General features: G+C 35.7%; 1 protein-coding gene across 8 annotated transcripts in view; it reads right to left on the bottom strand.

Moving 5' to 3' along the window:
• Positions 1 to 26,509, bottom strand: part of MLLT10 (MLLT10 histone lysine methyltransferase DOT1L cofactor) — a 141,181-nt gene that overhangs the window by 81,187 nt on the left and 33,485 nt on the right. For all 8 annotated transcript variants that reach the window (XM_071805213.1, XM_065829973.2, XM_071805212.1 and 5 more), the window contains 4 exons: positions 13,409 to 13,518; positions 7,638 to 7,741; positions 4,949 to 5,042; positions 2,906 to 3,001 (listed from right to left, as the gene is read on the bottom strand). In XM_071805213.1, the coding sequence (XP_071661314.1) occupies positions 2,906 to 3,001; positions 4,949 to 5,042; positions 7,638 to 7,741; positions 13,409 to 13,518 (404 nt within the window). The remainder of the gene's footprint in view (positions 1 to 2,905; positions 3,002 to 4,948; positions 5,043 to 7,637; positions 7,742 to 13,408; positions 13,519 to 26,509) is intronic.

Below are 26,509 nucleotides of genomic sequence, written 5' to 3'. Positions count from 1 at the left end.
ACATTTGCAGTCTTCAGTCACAAGTCCATTTTTGTTTATTTTTCACCATATGAGCAATCATAGCAGAGACTTTCACATTTCCCCTTCCTGCTCAGCTCAAACCAAAACACTTTCAGTAGAGAAAGAAGTTGTGATATTCAGCTGCTATATAATATTTACTTCCTATGTAGTAAATTTGCATTTTTTGGAAGTGACAAACATACAATGCTAGTAAGCATGCCTTATTTTCACATACAGGGCAACAAACACTTTCTTTACACAAAAGTCAATCCCAGACACGTTTAGTTACTTCTTCAGTCCCTTCCAAAGATGAGGCTGTCTGGCACATTAGCAAAGCAAGGTATTTTTCCACTCTCAGGATAGCCTAAGTATTTCCCCAAAAAGTTTGAGGTAAACACATGGGCCCTGAAAAAAGAGATATTGTAAGAGGGTGTCAAGCAACATAGTACCAACCCTATTTAAAACACCTCTACCACAGAAACTAGCAAAACTTAGTGCAGCAATCAGATTATTACTAAGCTATTTAGTCTGTAGCTTCAAATTCCTCATTCAAATTCAATAATTCCAAAGGTTTGTTGTTCTGGTTTAGTTTCCTTAGTTATTATACCCTTACCTATTTACTATTGATTTTGTAAGCACAGTGCCCAGAAGAGACTAAATACATACTATGAAGAAAAACACATGCTTTCAAGTCAGTGTCTGTTTGCAAAAAGTGACAGCTGCCCATATTAACATTTTCAGACCAACCTCTTCTTATTGCAGAACAGTAGTTTATATGCAAATGGATAGCTTTTGAGGTCTGAGCAATAAAAACAGTTCCAATCCTGAATTCACATGGCTCTGCTTGGCAAAAGGGAAAGCTTTAAGGATGCCTAAAGATCAGATTATCCAAATTTCCAAAGAACAAAGATGAAAGCAGAAACTAGAGTGCCCTTCCTGGTAGGGTTGCAGGGCAACATCACTGTATCTGGGAAGAAAGATACACGTATTTACTGCAATATGACAACAATCTAAACGTGAATGTGCTATAACGTGCCATGAGAACCACTGAATGTCAAATAACAGGTTAGTGCTTGGTATTACAGATTGAGAGATCCTCTGGATTACCATGTTTCAGTTCATGAAAGGTAGAAGGAACTTTAATATTCTGTTTCTAGCAAATTTCAAGTCACAGAAAAAGGCCAGGACATGCAAAGGTATGCCACAACATTAACTATTTCTAAAAGATCAATATCAAAACTCTTCCAGAGCAGGAGAACCTGAGTGGCCAGTAGAAGAATTAGCTGATACCTTGGTTGAACACACTTTGTTAAAAAGCCCATTCAGGTGTTCCCTGGAGATTTTACAGGTATTACGACCTGAGGAAGCACAGCATCTCCAGTCGAAGTAAGTTAAAAAAAAAAAACAAAACACCACCACACACACACAACACCAACAGCAGCAGTTTTTTTGCACTGCTCAGACATACAAAACTGAAATCAAGCCTCATGCTCACACCTTCACACCTCAAAGTTTCTTCAAATTCAACTTCAAAGTTTTGTCAATGTGAGTAAAAATCCACGCATGTATTTTGACAAAACATGACATGAAATATGATAGTTGTGAAAAACTAAGCGAAATAAGAAAAAAAATATGGCAAATATTGGTAAGGTTTTACCTTGCAGGTAATTCTGTAGTCAGTAATTCAGAATTGTTTTTTTTCTACCCATGTGTTATTAAGAAAAAAAGATCTGCCAAACCCCATACTTTTACTGTTTCAGTCCTAAATTTAGAGGTACAACCACATTGTAATTCAGTCTCTTTTGCATTACCATATCAAGATGGAACTATTCACCTACACCATCAACCAGACTGAAAGACATTTTTTAGATTATCCAAGAACAATGGAGATCAACACCCATCCAAAGGCGAATGGAGCTTAAACATCAAATCAAATATTAAGTAGGCTGATATTTGTTAGTCAATTTCCTGACAGTATAAATATAGCTTCTTCACATAACAGACATTTGGTCAATACATTGATTTCAACTTTTTATGTAATGATTTTGAATAATGCAAAATGAAGTCTACCCACACCCACAGAAAAGTCTGTTGAGTTAGTTGTACAGGATGTGTGCAGGTGAGCAGTCCTGCATGTATTTTTAGAGGGCTAAAATAGAGCCAAAGGAAATTTGCAGTATTGTGCCACTGTCTCTTATCACCCTGTGTTGAATTTAGATGACAAATTCCACATAGACAACTATTAATCTAGCTGTATTAAAAATCTAATAATCATTATAAATTTAAAATTTGTTTTAAAAAATATGTAAAGTTAAATTGTTGAAAGAATACACCAACAACAGAAATTAGCAGTCAGTTACATTCCTTATACCCTCACAGGAAGATTCTCAGGTGAAATGCACAGTGATTTGCCATCATAGTGGGCTTGATCACCAGTAACAGTAAAATGTGTTTTTCTATATAAAAGATATGTCAGTTCTTTGATAAGGAGAAAAAGATATAACAAGTTGAAACATAAAAAATTAGATGCACTTGTTTATCAGCACACTTGCTAAAATGTCTATCCTCGGTTTTCTTTCCTGCCTAGTCCCAAAGCCTACACAAAAAAACCTCTAATAAAAAATTAAAGCAAAGGAAGCTGCATAGAAAGAGCCTTCCCAATGGACTGTTCCAGTGTGTATCCCAAAACTGATGATAAACGGGAACAGGAAGGTGCATGTACTAATGCACCTGTAGATGTTTCCTCATTGGACGCTAGTACCTCTAGTTTATCACCTGCGTTATTTATTATTCAGTGCTTCAGGAACAAGATTTTCTTCATGCTTTTCAGCAAAAATTAAATTTATCAGAAAGTGATACTATTAAGCAGATGTGCCACATAATTAACAACGACAAATCCACTTACTTTTTTCTCCTTCTCATGATGTTTATCCTGAGAGTGAGAGGAAGAATCACTTAAACTTTGATCATATGACCTATTAGATCCCCGTTTGCTCTTTTTCTAAAAAGAGAAAATATATTTATGGATAAAGAAAATGAACCATTTGAATAAATAAAAAGAATACAGCATTTAAACTGATAAGATGCCTTACTGTTTGATGAAAAAAAAAAAAAAAAAAACAAACAAACCTTCAGTTACAGAAAAACTGACAAAATACTAATAAAATGAACAAGACTACCAAGGAAAACGCCTATCCTTACAGCAACTTTTACACCTCCCATGGATTTGTACAATATGCTTTCCACAAAGAAATCAGATATGCCCCTTTTTTAAAGATTAAAAGATGCTACACACATTTTCAAGTTTTCATCACATAAAACAGAGAAGATGCTGCTCAAATGAGTTTCACACGAAGCCACAGTGCTGGCACTGCCACACGCTTAAAGTGCATTGGGAAGTGGCTGTTTCATGGCTTCATGATTTATTATTTATGTGTCCTGTCTTCAATATTTTCATTTAAATGGTTTTAAAAATAGGATACAGAATGCTGTGATCATGTATGCATTTACAAGCAACAGACATAATTGCCTGTATTTCTGCAGTGTTTGAGAGTGTAGTCTGGGACTGCAAACACTTTATGCTAGGTCAGTGTTCAAAATGTTTGGTATTTCATCATAACTGAGGCAGCATTATGAAGACACTTCAGGCCAGCGCTCTCCCAACCAAAGTTTTCAGTGGTATAGCAGATATACATCACCCACCATCTTCAGTAATAATACTAAACACCTGTAGTTATCAGGCATCAATAGTCACAACAATCCTTAAGAAACACTGAAACACTTAAATGATCTTGCCAGTCTTTACTGTTCTTACTGCTGCAGTTTTGCAATGGAAAGCTAAATATGTCTTTATCATTAAACTTGCTTTTTAAATAAATATACATGTTCTTAATCATAGCAGCACTGGAACATTCATATAAAATGCGTAATAGCGTAAGAGCCAGCCTTCACTGCTAAGTAATAGACCAAGAAAATTTAAAAAACAAAATCTTAACTTAGTAAGGGCCTAGAAAGCCCTGACTTATCTTCATTATGAAGGAAACTCATCAATGTTCACAAGTGCACAGAGCTAACCTCACCAAGCTTATATTCTAGAAAGCTAAGATAGTTCATTGGCCCTGTGTTTTTACTTCGTTGCAACATATTCAAAAGTTACCCAAGCATTCACCATTTTTAGCAGCAAAAACAAGTAATCTTCAAGTTTAGCTGTCCTTACAGCAGTATTTGAACTTAAACCTACCTATTCTAGTTTTCACAATTCAGTATTAATAGATAACATTTCAAAAAACATCAGTAATTCCTTCAAGTCCACACACTCACACACATACACAGAAACAGGTATCTGGAACTGTCAAACTCATCAGCAATATGAAAGACTCCAGAGGTCTGATCCAAACCTACTAAAATTACTGAAAAACTTCAAAAAATTTGGTGGCTTGTTCGCTTGTTTTTTAAAAATCAAACCTCAAGTTACATCCTTGAGGTTGTGTTTCAGAGAACTTACAGACTGCACAGTGAGAGGCAGAATGAAAGGAAAAACACTAAAAAAAAAGTTTAACATAAATAGAAAGAAATTGAGGGCTTCTGTATTCTCTAACATACAGTATAGCAAGTAATATTGTCTAGATTATTCCAAAATGGACTAAATTCCTAGAAGCCAACTAATCAAATAGCAAAAAGAAAACATTACAGGAACTTAATGAATTAAACCACTAAATGTGTATGCTATTTCTGGCAGAGGGGAAAAACCCACACATCTAGAAAGTAACCACTTACAAAAACATTTTCAGCTAGTACTTCTGTAACTGTGATTAAAACATTGTTTTAATGAAATACAATCTACTTTCTGAGCTACATGAAAATATTACTTCTAGTTTCAATAGCAATTCAGAGTAAAAAAAAAAAGTAAATTAATGACATTTATTTATAGAATTTAACATATACATACCAGTTTACTAAAATGGTATTTACAGTAGCCACAGTACTGGACGTTATCTGCACCATTGCCTTCTTCTTCACAAAGAAGTCCTGCAAACTGCGCACTAAAAATAAACCACACAACATTAAAGGAAAGCAATTTTACATCAGCTCGTACCACAGTATCACAGCTGATCATGTACAATACTTATATCTGCATTTACTAGAAGAGATTTCCACGCAAGCGACTTCTAATGACATGCAAGCGCATAAACGACATTTGTAGGCCAGCAAAAACCACGCATCGTTTATACTTTGGCCTGATGCCTTTTTCAGTCTTTAAGCCACTCACACAAGCTTAAAGCTTGAAAACCTACATTTATTACGCAACTACTCCCACAAATAAATAAACTAAGCAATTTCCAATTATTTTTAGCTCAAACTGAAGCCAAAAAAATATCTATGGAAAGAACAGTTTTTAACAAAACCATACTATAAATCTAAAGACGAAATTTTTCTGAAGTTGCATACATTCTTCTCTGCTTTGCCAGGAAAATTACACTTTTAATATAACTTCAATAATAAGTCCATACTTATTGGTTTAAAAGATGGTGGCAGGTTAATTTCTTTTATAAAGAACAGGACTTAGAAGTTTCCTTGCCTGGGATAATTATTACCTTATTCGACTACATTTTTTCAAATCAAATTTGCTTTTCACCATTTGTTATGTTGATTTATTTTCTTTATCAAAACCAATTTAGACATTGAAAAAACAAATATCCCGTTTCATTTTCCATATCATTTTCATTAGCATAATAATGCAATATTACAGTCAAAATGATACACAGGATTGTTTAAATTAAAGAACAATACAAAAGGTAGCTTATTTTCATTGCTTTTTAAAATCACTTTCTCCTAATTTATGAATTATGTTCTTGGGCAATCCTGAAATACTGCTTCCTAAACACATGCATACCTGCAGCCAATGCCAACTACAGAAAACATAGAACAGGATCTCTTTATGCCAAGATTTATTGTCCTAAGCTTGCCATACAAAACCAGATGGACTCAAGCTCATTCTTCCTTAGACGTTAGTTTTGTTAATCCAAAATTGATACATCTCGCCCCGGACCTCTGTCTTCTGTAGTTTTCACATTTTTCTTCCATTTTTTAAACATTATGGAAGCCTCTCAGTATTCTCAGCCACAGTACTCTTTGGCTAGGTATCATTTTAGAGTACATACTTGTTTTTCTTAGAATCAAACAATTCTAAAAATTGGTAAGATAAATATTTTAATTTTTAACCTAATTATCATGTTCTTTATGGCATTCACTGAAACAGGGTTTTGGAAGAAATTAAAAAGACGAAAAGGACCCTTGTATGCATCCAAGTGTTTGAAGGAAAAGAGATGTTTTCATCCAAACGCTTGGATGTGCACTTTTTTTCACACCAGTAAGTAACCTCCTTACATGCTATGCATGCTTTAAGGAACACAATCCATTTTCACCATAAAAAGAAATTTGACATCGATCACATCCAATGAAAAATTAGAGAACCTGTCAGATAGCGATTAAAAGATAAAAAAGAAGAGTGGCAAAAAAACCCAGCACATAAGTACAGAAATATATCCTTATAGTCTGCACAAGACATTCAAAGCATAACTTGATTACACTGAAGAAAATACACTTAAATAATTTAAGCATTTTTCTGACTGAGCTGGTCATTAAGAAGCATACTGGGGCACTCATAAAACATATGGGTAAATCCACAGGTTATGTAGCTAAATAATCTGTGTAAATCTGCTATCTATCTACTGCAAAATAGCTTCAGGTGATTTTGAAAAAACAAATAATGCTGCAAATTTTGGGGTGGAATGCCTTTTGCCTCCCTCAACCTGCAGACATGTAATTTAGTCTAATTACGAAACCTCTTCTAGAAGTCCATAAAGTGAGACAAGCATCTCCTGCAAGCAGGCAAAACTAAATATCTTAAAGTGGATGAGTCAGACGGTAGACACAGCTGTTTTTCTCCAACAGCTATACATGAAACCTAAATGAATAGTTCAGGATAGAAGTGTACCCTTTAGATAAAACCAGTGCGGTGAATTTTGAAATCTGTACCAGAAGGGGTGAGAGTCTAGAGCCCTGGAATAGGCTGTCCAGAGAGGCTGTGCAGTCTCCTTTGCTACAGACATTTAAAACCCACCTGGACACATTCCTATGCAATCTGCTCTGGTGAACCTCCTTTAGCAGGTGGGTTGGACTAGATGATTTCCAGAGGTCCCTTCCAACCCCAACCATTCTGTGATTTTTATGCATAGCCCAATTATTTTTCCCACTGATTCAGCAAAACTAAACATCAAATCAATTAGCAGGTGAACAATGTCTTCACATTCCTAAATCCTATAAAGTATCATCTATGAAAAATAACGCAAGACAAAAACCAAACACACAACTACACCTTTTTCATAAGAGCACACAGCATTTAATAGAACCCAAGGGAGTATTATCAGACAGCTTTGCAGCTCACAGCAATGTTTATGCTACCACTGCCATACTGTTAGTAAACTCTATTTGTAATAAAGTTAGATATTTCTACACAAACCACTTTACTATAAGTATTTATTCAGAAATATACTAAATAAAGAGTTCACTCGTCATATTGAGTGCATTGATACTTCTTGGAACGTCAGAAATGTTAAACAACAAAATCTACTTACCACGTTACATGAAAAGCTTGTCGACATCCATGTTTATTACACGTCATACAAGCACCAGTGGCTGCTTTACTTTCTCTGCCTTGTTCATCACAAATATAGCATGTCTATCAAAGAGAAAATACTTCACATGGTAAGAAGCATACAAATAAATTCTGTGTTACAGGAGATTCTAGGGTGATAACTACTGAATTTTGCAGCTGAGCTTGTATAAGAAATTCTTTATAAAAGTCCAATTATGTTTTTTGCAAAAGGAGATCACCTGGTATACACTTGTGATCTGTGTAACACTTCACCAACACTAAAGTAGTACAAATACTAATTTATTTAAATTCTATACTGCCATTCAACTAGCCAAATGGTTAAACAGCCAAAGGTTTCCAGTTTGCATTTATGCCCTTTTAGGTCATAACTATTTTCACATTCATTTAACATCATCTGTGTTGGTGTCATTTCAAAACATCAAATTAGACTGAGTGTCCAATGGTACAAGATATCACATGGCATGCATGCATATGTCTACAAAATTACATACATAAAACCTGCAAACTCAAAATTTTATTTGTATGTTTGGTGCAAACAATTTTCATAAGTTGCACAGCATCCTTCAATATTCATATGATGCTCTGTTACCTTTAATTAAGTATGGTGTTTAACAAAAATCTGCTTTGATTTCAGCATGACTCAGCCCCATAAACATCTTAGAAATTAATCAAGCAAGAACCCTCTGTAAACAAAGCTTGAATTAGTATATCAAACCCACTTAAAGCCCCAAAACAAGCTAAAACGAAAACAACCTGTCTAGTACATGAAAATCTTTTCATAGCATTTTTGTCAATTTATTTGTTTTACTAGGATAGTACAGCAATTTTCAGTGTTTTCAAAAACATTCTCGGTAAAACGAAAGAAAAAAAAAGACAAAAAGAATCCAAGATCTTTGTCATTATTCAACAGTTTGGGGGTTTTTTTTAATTTGTCTAATAAACATAGATACAATGCTGTATGGGAGTTCACTATCATACCAGACATCGCTACAATCTCTCACCAGCATTTCAGGGAGAAAAATCAGACAGAACTAGTTCTCTTTCCATTTTTTACTGTTATAATCACCAAAATGCCGTTTAGAGAGATTCTACCATATCACGTTTATGTGTGAAATTTAACAATTTTAAGAATAGATTCTTAATGAAAGTATCCTTCAGCATTGGGGCAGTCAAGTGTCTGTTTTTAAGTTACAGAGAACCTTATTAGGGAAACATCAACAACACCTCTGTAGAAATCCCACCACACAATCTTAGAGGAGAAAAGATAAACTATGGGGGGGGGGGGGAGGGCGGGGAGGGCAACAAAAAAACCCCACTCATCTACATTTAAACTGTAACTGACTTCTTGCAATTGTATCACAACCTCCCTTTAGTGAGGCAGAGAAGGAGCAGAATAATAAATGAAAATAATATCAACCATGCGTGGTAGGCAGTACAGTTTAAGAAAAATGGACCAATATACAACAGAAATGAAAAATAAAAACTATATATTGCAAGACCAGTATTACTTAGAACAACATGAAAATGAGTGAAATTTAGAGATCAGAACCGCCTTTTACAGAGGTATTTAGAACAACATTTAACAGGAGATGTCAGCTAACTAAAAGGATTTTTGTTAACACGCGAGCCTCTAAGGTAGGTAAGTCACTCTTGTACAGTTTCCACAAGACACTTAAAAAGCATTAAACTCAATAGCTAATATATCCTAAAATCACATCCTACATGCTAACATTTGAGGAATCAGAAAGGGGATAATCCTACTTAATTCCTTGCCTTGCTCCCTTTGTACATCAAGGTAGCACACACAGATAATTCAGCTGTTTGACAGGGTCTGAGACTGGCTGCTTTTTAGCTTCCCATTCCATGACCTGACACATTCAGATTTTAGAAACAAACAAGGTCGTGATCTGTCAACCTCATTTGAGTAATGATATTAAGTAATTTCAAAAGTAAGGTACCTCTATGAAGAGATTTCAACAGACCCCACAAAACTGAAGCTCCAGTTTACTGCTCTGTTTTTTCAGCATTTTGCCTTAACACCTGTAATTTTTTTCCTCACTGAAGCTCAGACAGAAAAGCAATATAAGCATTCCATATAGAAACATTATAGGCCCTGTTTTTCAACACTCCCTACTACGTTCAGGGTCTGTGTTTCAGGACCGCTTAAACCAATTTACAGTAGAATGACTGAAATGTAACAAATGCCCAGCTACATTACAAACAAGTTTAAACTCAACATGGTGGACTGCCTACACATTTTAACAAGCTCAATGAACTTCCAACCTTCCTATACTAGTCATGAGAAGTATAAAACCTGTTTCCTAATCTTCCATATGAAATGGGGCCAAGGAAGTTCACCTTCCCACTCCAACATGGACGGTAAATTCTCTGTAAAGCTGAGCTTCTCATACTTTCGCCCTCTCTTAGACACAAAGACTATTCCAGAAGGCAGAGAACCTTCATCTTTCTTTCAAGATGCAAGAAAAGGAAGAATTTCATGCATTTGCAAATCCATGGAATTGCTACTTGTCCTCTGAAACCTCTGGCATGTGGAAGTGTGTAACTCCATGTTCTACCACCTACAGCAGTGATGACCTTCAAAGCTCTTAAGGAAAATTACTTAGACTTCTCCCAGACTCACTGGAAAACAGGCAGAATATTACACAAAGCTTTTAACTCAGCAAGGAAATTTTACTCCAAAAACACAACAAATTATCTTTGTTTCTTTAATGGCAAAATACATATTTTGCAAAGCTGCCTTTATGTTTCTGTCAATATTTTTCCTTCAAGGATTCAAAATGTAAACCTTCTTTGGAACAGCAAAGACAGATGGGAAGATGAAGCAAGAAAAAACTCATGAAACAAAAAGTAATTTGACAAACAGTTTACTCATAACAGCCAACAGCATTCCCTTGCAATGATTGCTTACAGAATCAAACCTAAGAGCTGTACAGAAATTTCTCATTGTTGCAGCAAGTACCGAAATAAAAATCTACCAGCTGCCTTTACTACAAGGTAGATCAAGAAACTCCAAATGCACTTATTTTTTAATCAGTTCTGAAAAGAGATTCCTAAAACCAGTAATTATATTCAATTACCACATACTTTCAAATGAACCTGAAAGAGACAAATAAGGCTAACATAAAATAAATAGTTATTATCCATGCATAACCATCCAAGGAGTAACAAACATGTACTAAGTAGGAGAGCAACTGCTAGTCCATTTATTTTCAGAAGGGACTGTGTAAGAAGAGTTTTCCTGTTCGTTAACTCACTAATCAAGTAATTCAGTGGATTTATTCTCTAATAAGATGGTTTTTATCCCAGAAGCAGGAAAACTTCAGGGAAATAGCAGTCAAATGTCTTTATGCTGACAAGCCTCGTGCTTTGTTGTCTGCTGTTTTCCTTCTTGCATTTAAGGTTGCTGCACTTCGTAATACTGTATATTTTGCAGTGTTCAGTAAATAAAAAAGTGTATAGAAAAAAATGTAAATTAAGGGCTATCTCCTGGCAAAAATCCACTTATGTTTCTCTTTTTTTTGAAGAATACAGTATAAATTCTCCCTTACAGGAATTTTCATTGGCCTATTATCTTCCCCCAACTCCATATGCTAGCCTTCTCTATCTATCCAGCCACACACGCAGAATTATTTAGATCTTCATTGGAAATAACATATTTCTTGAAATAATTTTATTTTAACCTGAGTTAGCACACAGAATGAAAGTAGTACTAAGCCTCCCTAAAAAGAGAAACAACTCGTCTTATTTTCCTAATTATATGTTTACATTTGTTCACAATGTGCAACAAATGGTTTAAGAACTGTTTGCCATATCTACTTCTCAAAAAACAGCCTTTCTTTCTCATTTCCTCCCAAGTTGATAAAGTCAGATTTAAATGCTTTACAAAGTCCCTGATCTAAAAAATGTATCATTTAAATAAACACAATTTATATTGAATAGCAAGGTGGGGGGGGAGGGAAATTATTGTGGGTTAGCTGAAAAGAGAATTAGTAGTTGTACTGGTTTTGGCGGTATTGCTCAAAACCAACCTACTTGGGAACTGGTGGCAGTTTGGCCACAGCAGTACCAAAACCAGCACTGGCTACAGATTTATCAAAAAGTTGGGAAAGTCACCTGTCAATAACTGCCTCTTAAATTCTGGTTGTTACAGCCAGACTGCAGTGCAGTCACACCGGTTTCAGGAGCTTTGCTGCAGCAACTGCACTACGGTCATTTCTTTTATTCCCTTGAAATCCACAACTACTACATCTCCATGAACCAAACAGACCAAACAGGGGCAGCAAAGCTGACCTCTGTAAAAACAGAGAAAAAAAAAATGCAGGCTAGGAGTGTGACACCAGATCTTGAAATTTCTGATAGGTCTCATTATATTTTACAATATACTGTGGTGGTCTGTATGAAAGTAGTTTTAGATTGACTGTTGACATGGAAAAATCAGCTTGAGTCAGAAAACACACCAAAAACTCAGAAAACTAAGAGCTAGACAACACCACCAACTCTATCTATATCACCCCTGTGGCACCAGTAATTATCTAGCAAGCAAAAAAAATTATAGCAACCATAGACCAACAAATTGCAAACTGGAATTTTAGGAGTAAAAAACAACTACACATCATATATTTGGAACAAAAACAGCTCTAGAAAGAAGCAACTTTAGTTGTAACAAAAAGGAATTAAAGACTAAAGACATATGTGCACAAATCAGAGATGAAAACTGAGGGAAAAAAAAAAAAAAAAAGGAGGTCACAGAGACAATGTGAACAGGACTGGTCTGGTTTCCCTGTAGGAAGAACACAAGAGGTGATGCATGCCTTTTTTTCTTTCTTGCGTAACACAGTCTATTCCTTTTACCCCGATGTTCACAAACCACCATGAAACAAAGTAAAAGAAAGAAACTAGAGGTAAAAAGAGCAACACAAGCAAAAGTACAGAACAAAACTCATCAGAAATTCAGACAGTTTGCTGCATGCAGAAGCGAAAATACAAAGCAGGATGTAGTTAAGTTTAGTGAGGAAGAGGTAGCACGAGTGAAACAATCAGAAAAATGTAACTATCAATATAGAACATTAGTAAGTTTCTATTACATTGCTTTGCGCTTCTTTTGCCCTTTTTTTTTTAGTAAACTCTCATCACACTTCATAAAGTATTCCACCTCACTGCCACTTATTTAGGAGCAGTTCTTCTATAAGCAAATAATCCCACTAAAGTGAATACTGTTTACAAAGGCAAAAGTCTGCAAACTTCTGCCTTAAAATATTAGCATAGTTTTTCTTTCTAAAATAAATGTTTATTAACATGTGTATGTTCATATCAATACTTAAAACAGTAGGACCTAGTGATAATTAATAACAACATTTCAAATAAGCTGTAATAATATTTTAACCTATGGGAAATATTTCACATTCCTTTCAAAATAAACTGTTAGTCAAAGATCATGATATGTTTAATTAACAAAACAGTCCCTGATCTGTAAAAGAATAATGAGACATGGCAGATAACCTTACTGCTTAATTTAATAGTATAGATTTCTTAATTCTTGAATTTATCATGAAGTCATAGCAGAAAACATACATCATTACTGCATACATTTATGAATTTCATGTAATTTATACCATTTTATACAATTCTAAGAAGTGTAGTTTTACATTATTAAAGCTCACACGTTTTAAAATAAGTACATTAGATAAACAGAAAAAGACATAATTATACCTTATTATAACGATCATGAGGAACAGACTGCAACACGATAGGTTCCATTGTAGAAACATTTGCAAACTGCACCTCGGGAATGTACAGAGCACAAACCACATGAGCCCAACCTACAAAAAGTTATAATTGTATTTAATTTTAACATTTTCTAGAAGCTCACAGGACATTTCAATTATAGTACAAAGAACCTTTGACAATACTTTTTTCCATGGACTATTTTAACAGTTTAGAACATTTCAGACAGAAGTTACTGAAGTCACGTTTATATTCCATTTTATATTATCCAAAGTAGGAGCTGCAATACATTTTTAAGTTTATTCAGTGTAGAATTTATACAGGTAATACTCTACAAAATCAAAATACTAATGATTTATACAAACAGTGACACAGAAACAGAAAAACAGACTAACATAGCGCATAAAAGCTACGCAAATTCCTGCAAAAGGGAAATATCTGAACAAACTAGTATTCATGCAAGCATTACCATCATATAAGACTTCCATGTATTCTTTTTATTTAAACAAAGTCATTCGAATTTGACTAGACTCCTGTTCTCTTTCTACAGAAAGAAATCTCAACACACATACCCTCTATATCTTCTCTATCAAATCTCTCCCTTCTTTAAAGGTGTGGCCATCTCACTGTTTCGTAAGAACATCAACTCCTATATCCAGTCCTGTTCTAACTTATTAATTTGGGGTCATCAATAAATGCTTAGTTACTTATCATATTGTGCTTCAACAACATTTCAAGAAGTAAGCATTCCTAATGTCTGACATTTGGTTGGACTAACTTTACTAATTAGTCCAATATTAATTTTAGGCCTTTTTTCAATACTAAGGATCCTGAGAGTTGTCAGTTTGTTCTGGTGGAGGACAGCTTGCCAGAACTTTAAATTTAGCACAAGCTGCTATATGACTAACCCACCATATTTACATACTGACACTAGTAATAGGATTACAAGAGTTATATTGATACTGCAGAGTTACCTCATCTGAAAGTGAATTAGATGTGGTTAATCATTTAGCATGAACTCTGTTATTCCCCAAGAGGAAAACTGAAGTCTTTTGCCGCAAGACATTCAATACACCTCGAAAGTAAGTGTGCTTTCCTCCTACCCAGGCTTACTCTTATGCAAATATTAAGGACGTAAAATTACAGACTTACATAACTAGGTAATCTAGCACATTATTAGATTAGGTAAACAAAGAAAGTTATCATTGTGCAAATGCATCCTATAATAAAAAACCCACCACCACACAGACCTCACCATACTGCCCCACTGCAAACCTTTTTGAGTTTTCCTTTTATCTTGTATTTTCTCTTTTTAGCTACTCTACTGAATCTAAAGGTTCTCAATTTCTTCACCCAACTGTACTTCGACTCTTCAACTGAGCTAAACGTAAAGTTGTACTTACAGCAGTATTGTTGAGACTCTGGAATGGTATTTAATATCTGGAATTGCATATGTGCTTTTTATTATTTCTTAAAGCACAAGTCTTTTCTAGTTGCTTCTAACTGATTGTTGACCTTCTCTCCCCATTTACTAAATAGGTAGTTATAATTTGTATTGAAAATGAAAAGCGCACACACAACTGTTACAATCAACATTCACAGCCAACATAGTCTTTCTAGTATTTCATCTGCAACTAAGTACAGTATCTGTGCTGCTCCATCATTTTATTCACAAAGAGTTTGTAGAATCATTCCACACAGGAAAAAAGCATGCGACTAATAAAAGAGTAGAGAAAAGAAAGTATCAACTGCCAACTTAAGCTGCTTTTCAAAACAGTCTCAACAGACCATTTGAAAATTATCATTAAGAGACAGACTGAAAAAAAAAAATGTAAAAACCACAGTCTTTTTTTGTTCTCTCCTCTACTTGAAATATCTTCAGGAAATAAGTGTTTATAAGGACTTTTCTAAGGCTTGCAAACTGCCCTAACCCAGAGTCATCTTACTGAAGACAATAAACAGATGTTAACATGGTGTTAGCGGTGAATATTTGCCTTTAAATATCATCTCAAAAAACTAACTGAAAAAGAAACACCATTCATCTAATACAAGTCATTAAACTAGTAGAAAAGTGACACTTGAAATTCTGAAAAACTTTCTTGGGTTAGTTACACATAAACAGATGGCAAAAGCTTTTACTTCAAATGTAATTAAGTCTGTACTCCAGCCACACTTATAATGAAAAATTATACCAGAGACATTAAAAAAATCACTAAGCCAATTTAAATTTAGGTAAGTAAAGAATTTTCATCACAAGAAACTGGTTTCAGAAGTAACTTTAACTGAATACTACTGCATCAATATCAAAAAATATTAAACATATAGCCAGAAATCTACTAGCATAATATATTCTGATTTCTAAAATACAGAACACACACCCAGGATAGCTGTAACAGCAGACTTTCATCTTCTATGATAACAAAAACAGTATCTATATTAAAACAAATGAAGCACCACAGCGCTAATACACTTTTTGAACAAGGTGCCCAGGGAATTGAGGACAAGGGACCTTTTCCACTGTTTTCCATCTGGCATCTTTAGATCCCAAATAATCTGACCTTGCTGAAAAATTACAACCTGTCCAATAAAAATTTAACAATAGGGAAAGTTGCAGCACCCTTACGTTACCAGCCTCAAATCCCTATATTGTACAAGGAGCCAACCCCAGCACCAGCTTGCACTAGGACTCAGAGACCCTGTACCAACTGCTCAAAGGTTCTTCTGTCCAAAGCTTCACCAGTGAAGAAATCTAAAATTGTCAAAGAGCAACACCCAGCTCACCTGAAGAACTGAAAGAGGCAGAGGTTGAGCAGCTCTCCCTGAAGAAACAGCAAAGAAGACACTTTGTGTTTAAGGACTGGTTGCCTAAAGGTGCTGTAGAATCTCCATCTTTGGAGAACTCAAGAAGGTCTGTAGGCTCCTCCACAAAACTTTTCAACTTAAGGGAGGTCAAGAAGATTCAGTTTCACTATATAAGGACCAGATGGTAGCAGAGGAAGACGGAAAAGGAAGCAACCATCATATTTTTCCTAAACATCAAAAGACTAGTCATTATTGCTACATAGAGTAAGCATGGAAGTACGGACACCTACAGCCAAAGAGCGCTAGCTCTCCTCTGTCTCACTGATGGAAGAACAAGGTATTAGTACACAAGCAGAGTTTACTTTTGATGTTTTCTGCAAATGGGAAGGCTCTTGATTATATAATCCAGTGAGAAAATGCCTCCCTCATCCCCTGCGCTTGCTTCTCTTTTAGACAACTCCCCTCAGCCCAGCACTCAGAATCCCAACAGAGTAAAGTACCTGTTGCCATGTTCAAAGTTAAGTGCTTTTGTCTGCTGTTCCTCAGTGGACAACAACTGCAGGGATAACACAACATCCTAAAGAGACACCCACCCAAACTGTACATGCAGCTGATAAGAGAAGGAAGCATTTATTAAATTTAAGACAACATTAAAATATATATTTTCCAATTAACTCCATCTAAGCCATGAAGATTGTGCCATAAACTTCCTATTCAAATCACTTGCTACATTATTCTTGGGCAACTATCAGCTTGATCAGCAACTGTATATCTTTTTTCTTTTTCTCCAAAAGAAACGCATCATTAAATCCAGCCTTTGAGTCCTTTCCAGTGTTTAAATGTGAAAAGAGTTTAAAAAAATCTCCAGTATCACTAAGCTACACATTCAATAGCATTTATAACATTCTCACTAGTCTCTGTTGAAACTGAAATAATTTTATCACCACTCCTCTTAAGCCAAAACGCCACACACACCAAAAAAAAAGAGATTACTCTGACTTTCCTTCATTTTTCTCCAAACTTAGCCAGGAATTCATGCCATTTTTCAGATCATTTTTGTTCCAAATGGTTTTTTAAAAATCATACAAATAGAACACATCCTTTACTATTCAAATCTATTATAAGCTTCCATTCACTTTAGTTGTGCATAGTTTGCATCCAAACAACTAGTGACAGATTTATTACTCATTTATTTTAAATTTACTTATAAAATTTACAGTAATTGCTAACAAACTCTCTCTCTTGCCACTGAATTGCTTATACTCAATTTACTATTGCTTTCATCTCCCTTTCAGGACAACTTCAACTGGGACGGGAGGACAGTCACAAATGTCTTTGTAAATGCAGGTAGTAGCATCTTGCAAAATGTTCTTAAAATTGTCCCTATCCTCAGAATCTTTTTCTTTTCTTTTTCTCTTTTTATTTGACTTACTATTTCTCCATCTTTGAGAAGCTGGCCATTTTACATATGTGCTTTCTCAATAACAATATTTTTACTAGGTGATAATGCCTGGCTTGCTTATTTTAAAATTAAAAAATGTATTATAATGATTCAAATCAGCCACTGAGCTTTCTTGTTTCTGTACGTTCTTATCAGAACGGATTTCTCTGAAACTGCTGAAAAAAAAGTACTCACAGCAAGTACTAGGGGCTGGCAGGTTCACTGCCTCTTTTGCTTTAAATATTTTACAACAATCAATGCCTCCATCCAGAAATTGAAAAATGTCATCAGTTTTTGGTTATTACTTCTTAGAAAAAACTTACAGGTGACAGCCAAATTAAAATTAAAATTATCTACTTCAATTATGCTTTCAAGTCCAATAACTAGGAAGTGCTGCTTACCTTTCAAAAAAAAAAACCCACTGTGCTTTCTAAGATAACATCACACAAGCACAGTTAAGACACTTTCCTTTGAAAAGAATTTCAACCAACATTAAAACAACATCAAAACCACAGAGAAACCAACTCCAAGATCTACTTTGATAAGAATAACAAAAAACAGTTTTCTCCAATATCGGAAATTGGAAATCCATACTGAAAAGCCTTCAAAGTTTAAATAATTCTTACAGACCTTCCAGCTTTTCACTTGAGTCCCTTTTTATTTTGGTTTATCCCTCAGAAAGACACACTATTGAGTTTTGTCAATTTTTAAGCCTCATTCCGGCATGCAAAATGTTTAATTACCAGCAAAGCATCTATCCAAATTTCACCAGTCTTTTGCTGAGATTTTTATTTCAAGTGCCTAACTAATTTTTAACTCAGTGAAATCTAGCAGTACATACTAAGCAGGTAAAATTTGAATATACATCATTCATTAATATTCAGAGTAACAAATCTCAGTCTCCCAGAACACTAACTGAAAATAAACAGTTGATCTATTACACCAATGCAATGGAGAAGGGGTAACTCCTAATAATTCCAGCATGTTTACTGTTTGCCTTTGTTTACTGTTCTAAACAAAGAACTCTATAACTAGAAGCAAACTCTAATAAAGTAATCTAAAATTAACAAAGAAAACTCAGGAAGATAAATAACACACAGTATGTTATCCATCTAACTAAATTTTCACCTTTACAACTACCGTTTAAGCATTCAAAACTTGATTCACAAGCACTTTCACCATAAATAAATTCATGGCACTTTTAAATCATCCTCCAGTGAAAATTTTGAAGCCTTGCTTTTATAATCTTTTACTTGATTAAAAAAACAACAGCTTGTGAACTAACAGACAGAGGAGGCACTACACCAGGGCTGTGACCCAAAACCAGTTGAAGCTGTGCTGCAAAGCAGAAACAGGCTGAAGAGGCCTGAATCACAAAGTCACACTGAGATCCAGCCACAGTGCCAGTTTGGTCCCACAAGCAAGCTCTGGGATGTCATCACCAACTCCTAACCCTGCACCAACCCCAGAGTAAAATTTGTTTATGCATTCTGTGTGAGTTCCTGAAGGTCCGTTATACCTCACTAAGGAAATTTTACTTTATTTGTAACTGCAGCTTACTCCTAAACCAAGCAAATGTATTCTGTCAGCATGGAAAAACCTTTCTTGGTTGAAATGTTAGTTTCTAATCAGGGTTGCTCCAGGTTGTAATTTAAGGATACACCTCAACCCATGTCAACTGTGGGCTGTCACTAAAGGTAAGGTCTCACCATACTCCTCACTTTCAGCTGTACGTCCCCACCCTCTACCTGTAGTATCAGCTTGCCATGTAGCAGGGCAGCTAAAATTTTATTCACTTGATTACTGAACCTGTGGGAAAACAATAGTTTACCCTCCAGTAAGATAAGAAGTTGATGCAATCCATACTGAGGTTGCATGACTACTGTACACAAGCCCACCAGTGAAGAAACACCCTGTCATGGGTAAACCACCATCCGCTCCTTCCAGCAGAGGTATATTGCTGTCCTAGATTACATGAAATTGCACCCTCAGCTTCCACAACCATCAGATCTGCTGACTGACCCCAAGACTCAGCTCTGTCCCGACTACTCTGAAAGGTGAATCCAGCAACGATGTACCTAAGACAGTTATTGTTACTGTTTGCCAGAGGGTAAGATTAAGTACTATTTTATTCCTTCAGTGAAGTGTCTCTTAACTAAAGCATTCCATACACTTTTGTTTTGACCCTGATCTTCCTATCCAGTAAAGACAATTACACTTGCAGAAAAGAAATGTTAGCATAAGTCACTGTCTTTTCCTTTCCCTAGTAAATAGTTTTAGAGTTTGCTATAGTTAACACAGTATTATTCACAAGATTGTTTGATTCACTCTTTTCAAACTTGGGTAAAAGAAAGTGCTCTAACTAATCACTAGAGATCTCGCCACTGCGGTTGGTAGTCAACCTTATCATCAGTACACAAAATAAAGGGACAATTTCTGTTAAAACAAATAAGTACTGCTTGTCTATGAAGAAAAGGCTTCGCTTTACAGAGTCCTACTACAGAATTTCAGCAAACTCTCCATTTATCAGAATCTGTTACTAAACTAAAGAATTGGTATGTAAGAAAAATTCACTTTGGGTCATCATTCAGCAGCACAACAAATAGTTTGGTTTTGAAATAGTTACAGATTATATTCCACTGGTCCACTGAGTAAGCTAATAGCTTTAACAATTTTATCTGACAAGCTATGAAATTTTACTGTCTTTCCCAGTTTGGAAAAAAAAAACAACACGCACATACACACCACACACACAAACTCTTGCAAAAATGCACAAAAGAACCAGAACACTTGTAAGTAAGCACTTCTTGAAAAATGCATATGCCTGAATGTGTACATATGACATTATACTATCCACATTCTTAGACATAAATACCAAGAAAACCCATCAGAACAGTAAACCTGACAGTGAGAGGTGCTGACTCTAATAGTAGCAATAGCAATAAGAAAACCTAGCATATGATGTTTTTATAGACTTGGGAGATCACGACGCTAACCCAGGGGATGGGAAGAAGGCCTGGTTGATGACATAAAACCACTATGACATAAAACCACCGCATTGTTAACTGGCCTTTTCACCAAGCAGCTGCATGAAAGAAGTCTTGGTGAAAAGTCACACAAAGAATGCTGTTACACAGCATTCCTCATCAGCATCCAGGGGAATCAGATTTCAAAGTAACAACTTGTACAGCAAAATAAAGCCTTCTAGGGTTACAGAAAATTGTGGACAAAGATTACTATGAGAAAACTATTTAAATGAGAGATGCGCAATATTAGATACAACCAAACAATTTGCTTTAAAGAAAACCACTGCATACTCCATATACGAGAAGATAACAGAATTTGGATTCAAAAAACCTATAATCCATTAAAATGGTCAAGAATTTATTTCCTCCACACTGAGTGCCCAAAATCCAAAGAGAACGCTTAAGGAAATATTACTGAATTGAGAAGGCCCCAAACTGTCAAACAGCCTACAGTTCTCAGGTATCTTCAAACAAATGCTCACCTGTTGCTCTGCTGTTTTTTGTTCTGTGTTTTTTTTTTTAAAAAGTGTGTATATTTTGTCCAGCTACTAATCCACACACAGAGTACCAAACCAAAAAAAAAAAACCTCTCAGTAGCCTTCTTGTATATAAGATAGCAAATCAATAAGCAATTCATATACATATCTGGTTTCCTCATTTTAAAAAACTTTCATAATCAGTGATGTGTTTAAAACCAGAATGGTGCCCCTAAATTAACATGAACATCAAACTTAGCAAGGAATTCTGTCAATAAATACATTCAAAGAGAAAAGTTTGTTTCTCAACTCAATCCTACTTTACTACTTTTAGGATCAATAAAATGAAAAATAAAAACCCAGTAAATAACCTAACAGAATTTATAGAACTGCTGCCTCTGAACACTGAAGAAGTCCTAATGCTTATGTAAAAACAAATTCAACCAAGCCCATATAGAGGGAAGACTATTTTTTTCTCATAAAACTTAACCATAGCTGTAAGACAGTCACAGATACCAGGCAGCCAGAATATCAAAACATATTCAAAGCTTATTCCTATAATTTCTGACAATCATCCTGGTAACCATGCAACGCTCCGCTACCCTTAACAAATGAACTAAATCAAATGTGCAGCTAAATATAGTCAAGTCTTAATAATGTTTAGCACAGATAATCCACTGACAGATAAGCTACACTATCAGTCCAGGCTATACTCTGCTAAATCCAACTGTATTGTTTCTAAGATCTGTGCAAGTGCAGGAGCTGAATGACCATTTTCACACAGTGTAAAGAGACTGAACAAACATGTGCAAGAAGACCTTAGCTGCTTCTGTTCAGGGTCAGTTCAGGTCTTTGACAATGGAAAGCACAGGTGGGGTGCCGAAGCAGACTAAGATATATTCCACTCAAATCCAGAGAGAATTATTTTTTTGGGCTTGCTACAGGTTCTGATTACAGCGACAGCAGCTACCATCACCAAACCAAAAATAAGTAGGCACCTGTGTACTCTCCAGTGTATGAAAAAAGGTTATGGGCAACAAGGAATGCCATTTCCATTTGGTGCTTCACATGAACTCTTCAGTTCTTCCAGATCCACACACACCAGCAACTTGGTGCAGAAACTTCTGGATCAGTTTCCAAGACTAAGTGCAATGTTACCACAGCGCTATCTAGAAAACATTTAGCTAGTACAGTCACTATTACCTACAATAACTGAACTTCCCCTAGCCCACTCTGCCTCCAATAACCCAAATTGCCTAGAGTTAACTACGGTTGTTTTCACAGTTGAACCCCAGCTTGCGATCAAAACCATGACAACCACCTGCTTACTTCCCTCTCTACCCCCAAACAGGGGAGAGAATCAAAAGGGAAGGGAGAAAATCATGGACTGAGATAAAAACAGTTTAATAAAACAAAAAAATAATATCAATATACTAATACTACTACTGATAGTAATTATTATTATACACATAAAATGAAAATAGAATATAAAATATACTCAGTGAACTTCCTCACAAACTCCATCCATGTGGAGCAGCCAGTCCAGGAAGAGAGAGCACCCTGGGCCTGAACAGCTGATCCCAGGGGAAGAGAGAAAAAGGCAGAAAGGCCCAGAGACCTCTGCAAAACAGCAGAACAGCAAAAGGCTGAACTGACAGAACTCCCAAAGAGAACTCAGCCAGAGAGCAGAATCAAGTCTCCTCAGCCAGAAAACACAGCACTCCTTAAATATAAGCATTATGCTAATGGCATGGAATATTCTCATTGATCAGCCGGATGTCAGTCAAGGTCTGTCCCATCCATACCCCCTTTCCCAGCAGCCTCACACCTGCGGGCAGAGCCCAGAAAGATCTTGGCTCCCAGGCAACAACTAAAATAACAGTTAAGTTTTTATATTCTCTCCATTCCACCTCAAAAACACTGGAAAGTTCCTTGGAGAAAAACATTAATTCTGTCGTGGGGTGTTATCTTCTTGCTCTCAAACTAAATCCAGACAATGGCCATTCTAGTTACAAAAAAAAAAAGTTTCTAACTGCATGAAGAAAATTAACTCGCTTTCAGTCAAACCAGCACAGTTGTAAAAATAATTCCTCAAAAATGCAAATTACCCATGTTTTCCATTTTCAGAGAAGATGCAGAAAACAGTGCACTCAATTTTAAGAACATTCTTCAGGCAAAATCCTTTGGGATTTGTCCCAGTCTCGAGGTAGTGTGAATGTTTAGGGTAGTAAAATCATTCTGTAAGTAATGAGAAAAATTTGTACCAAAAAATGGTGACCCATAATTATATTTGTAGCCTATGTTAGGAAACACTAAACCATACTGTAATCATTTTGCAGTCTAGAGATTCCAGGGCATCATGTACAGCAGATTTGCCTCTCTAAAGTTTCAAATTCAGCTCTGGTAAGGATCATGGGTTATTTAGAAGACATACAAAGAAGGGGAAAAGGGATGGCCAGTTTTCTGTACTAGCCTAATCCATCTGGGCTCCTTCATGCTGAAAATGAGACTAAAGAAGAATATGACAGAGGTCTACAAAGCCAGAAGAGGTATTAAAAAGGTGAACAAAGAATAACTGCTCTTTGTCACTTCCCATCACTTAGGAAGTGCCCAGTAGCATCAAACAAAACCATAAGGTACCAGGTTCAAGACAAATGAGTGTACATCTTGACACATTGTATGCACCAATTGCAAAATGCCTTGCACACAACATTATGGATACTAAACCTTTATACAGAAGCGGACACACTAATAGTGTGATAGACTCTTCTTCCACTGAACACAAAAATACCATCTCTGATTCAAGAAATCCCAAAGTGTAAATACTTAACAGGCTGGGAAAGTATTCTGAGAAAGCACACAAGAACATTCCCAAGAATCCAATTCTTGCTGATAAAGAGAGCAGGCCCAATGTTATCTGGCCTCCACAATATGCCCCTCTTCTCTGTCTCAGGCTGGCACTTTTAAGTTCTGTTTAAGATCCATGACAGTATTGCTCCAAGAATGCTGTATTTATGGTGTCACTGAAAACTGTAATTCCATATTTGCCATAGATGACACTGGAGAATCCAACACTATCCCTCAGCAACTGTACTAATAAGCATGACTAAGGTACAGTAGACATCTCCAACTAGAAATATGAAACCTAAAAAGCAAATCTAAAGAAGCATTGATCTCCAAACAGTCAGACAAACAGTAACAGGCCAGTAAAACGAGGAAGAATACACACAGAAGAACCTCATGCCACTTGGGGAGAGAGAGACAAAAAAATCCCACAACACACCAACACATGCAGCACCATTACTGTTTTCTAATCAGTAATACTTAGAAACAACAAAAGTTTAATTCCCAGACTACTTTGTCATATATATCTTACAGTGCCCCAAAGTTCTCTAAAGGCAAGATAACACCATTATATAAGAGCTATAATATTAGGTTGCTTTCAGTTACAGTCATGCAACTGACTTAAGACAGCTCATGTACAGGCTGCTGCTGAAAGAACAGTCCTGGCCATTCTCCTTTATCAACATTAGCATGGTCAGCTGGGTCAGGAAACTAGTTTCATTTAGGTGAAAAGGAACTCAGGAGGGACAAAAAAAAAGTTTAAATGCTAGTATCATCACAAAGGAGGAGGAAGCAACGCATAGTGAGGACTCTCCCTGAAATAAGTGTCTTACTGCAGGTTAAGAAAATCGTGGAACCCTATAGTAAAAGCTCAGTATACCAAAAAACATCAGGATTCCTGACATAAAAGAAAATAATTGTATCTTCAACACTCAAAACACATTTTTTCACATTCTTAAAAACCAAATATCCAGAAGACTGTTAAAAAAAAAAAACACAAACAAACAAACAAAAAACAACACACACACAATTTACAAGAGCAGCAGACCCTGTACGAGCTAAGCTATCTGCACATTCAAAACAAAAACTACATTGGTTTTCTGGCTACAAAATGAAGTAACTTGTTGCCAGAAGGCAGAAAGAAGCATAACTGTATATCATTGACATAAAAACAGTAATTTCTTCACTTGTTCTGAAAATCTAAGCCCATTTCATTATTTCTCTACTTACAGAAAGACACTAATAACAAATTTCAAAGCTTCTGCAGGAATACCTGCATCTTTTTATCATTTCCCTAGGCAACAAATGGTGTAATAGCATTAAAAAATTCCAAGTACTAACCTACTGTAAATATAGTTTTAAACTGGCAAGCCCATGCCATGACTTTCAAGAACATTTCCTTAAATCAAAACTCTGCTGGCACAATCCCTTGTTACACAACCCTTGGAAAGGAAATCTTCAGGTTTAGAATGTAGCTTTCTGAAATGCAACACCAGTTGGAGCTCATTGTTTCCAAGGTTCACATCCTTCTGTAAAGCTGTTATTTAAATGACGTTTGGTCCATTAAGTAGAATTTGCTGTGTTCAGCACGATGGACAAGATCTATTACTGAGGTAAGGATGCTTCCAGGAGGAGTACAAATTCTTCAAACTTCTCTGCTATGAAATTTTCACTATGAAGCTCTCACTGATTAAAATACTTGGTCATGAAAATTATAGTAGGGGCAATACTGTCCATATAGTGTAACATCTTTGTTATTTAAACTTAAATAATTTCAATCTTATACAGTAATTCACTTTCAGACAAGAATTCAGGATTACAATTAATATAGCTATGAAAGAGAACACTAATAGGATGTTCAGATCTTTGATGCAAACTCTCAAAATAAGTTCTCAAGACTTTACGCATAGAAGTTTCAAAATTACCATAGAGAATAGCAAGGCATTCTCAAACACTACTTGAAGTATAAAAACAGAAAACACTTCAGTTACTTCATACTTCACAAATTTTACTGTATATTTCAAGAGGCTTGAGGCTTTCTTATTGCTTATTTCCTAAAGAAGCAAGTGTCCAGCTGTTGTTTCTCAGGAGATGAATTCAACATTGCCACATATCAACCTATCTGAGAGGAGGAAGAGTTCTAAGGCTAAATTATTGGGCTGGCACTTAAGATGGTAGTTTCACTGACACACACAACACAGACTGAATACAATCTCTCAGCACTCATAAATGACACTAAATTCACCAACGTGTTTGAGATAAGCAGACACCAGAGTAGTGAATGCTACAGCATGATCTATACATTGCAGTCAAAGTGTAGGCAAGCGAAAAGGTACATCAGCCCAAACACAAGCAGGTTCTGCATTCCTGCAACTCAACTGCAACAGAAACAGTAAAACTGCATCAACTGTGTCAACACTAAGCTAAGATACAAATTAGTTAGAATATTATGTATGCAGCATAAAATTTCCAGAATATAATTTACATAAGACTGTCC

The sequence above is a fragment of the Patagioenas fasciata genome, chromosome 2 (genome assembly GCF_037038585.1).
Source record: "Patagioenas fasciata isolate bPatFas1 chromosome 2, bPatFas1.hap1, whole genome shotgun sequence".
Classification (NCBI taxonomy): Eukaryota; Metazoa; Chordata; class Aves; order Columbiformes; family Columbidae; genus Patagioenas; species Patagioenas fasciata.
This window is presented reverse-complemented; position numbering and strand designations above follow the sequence as displayed.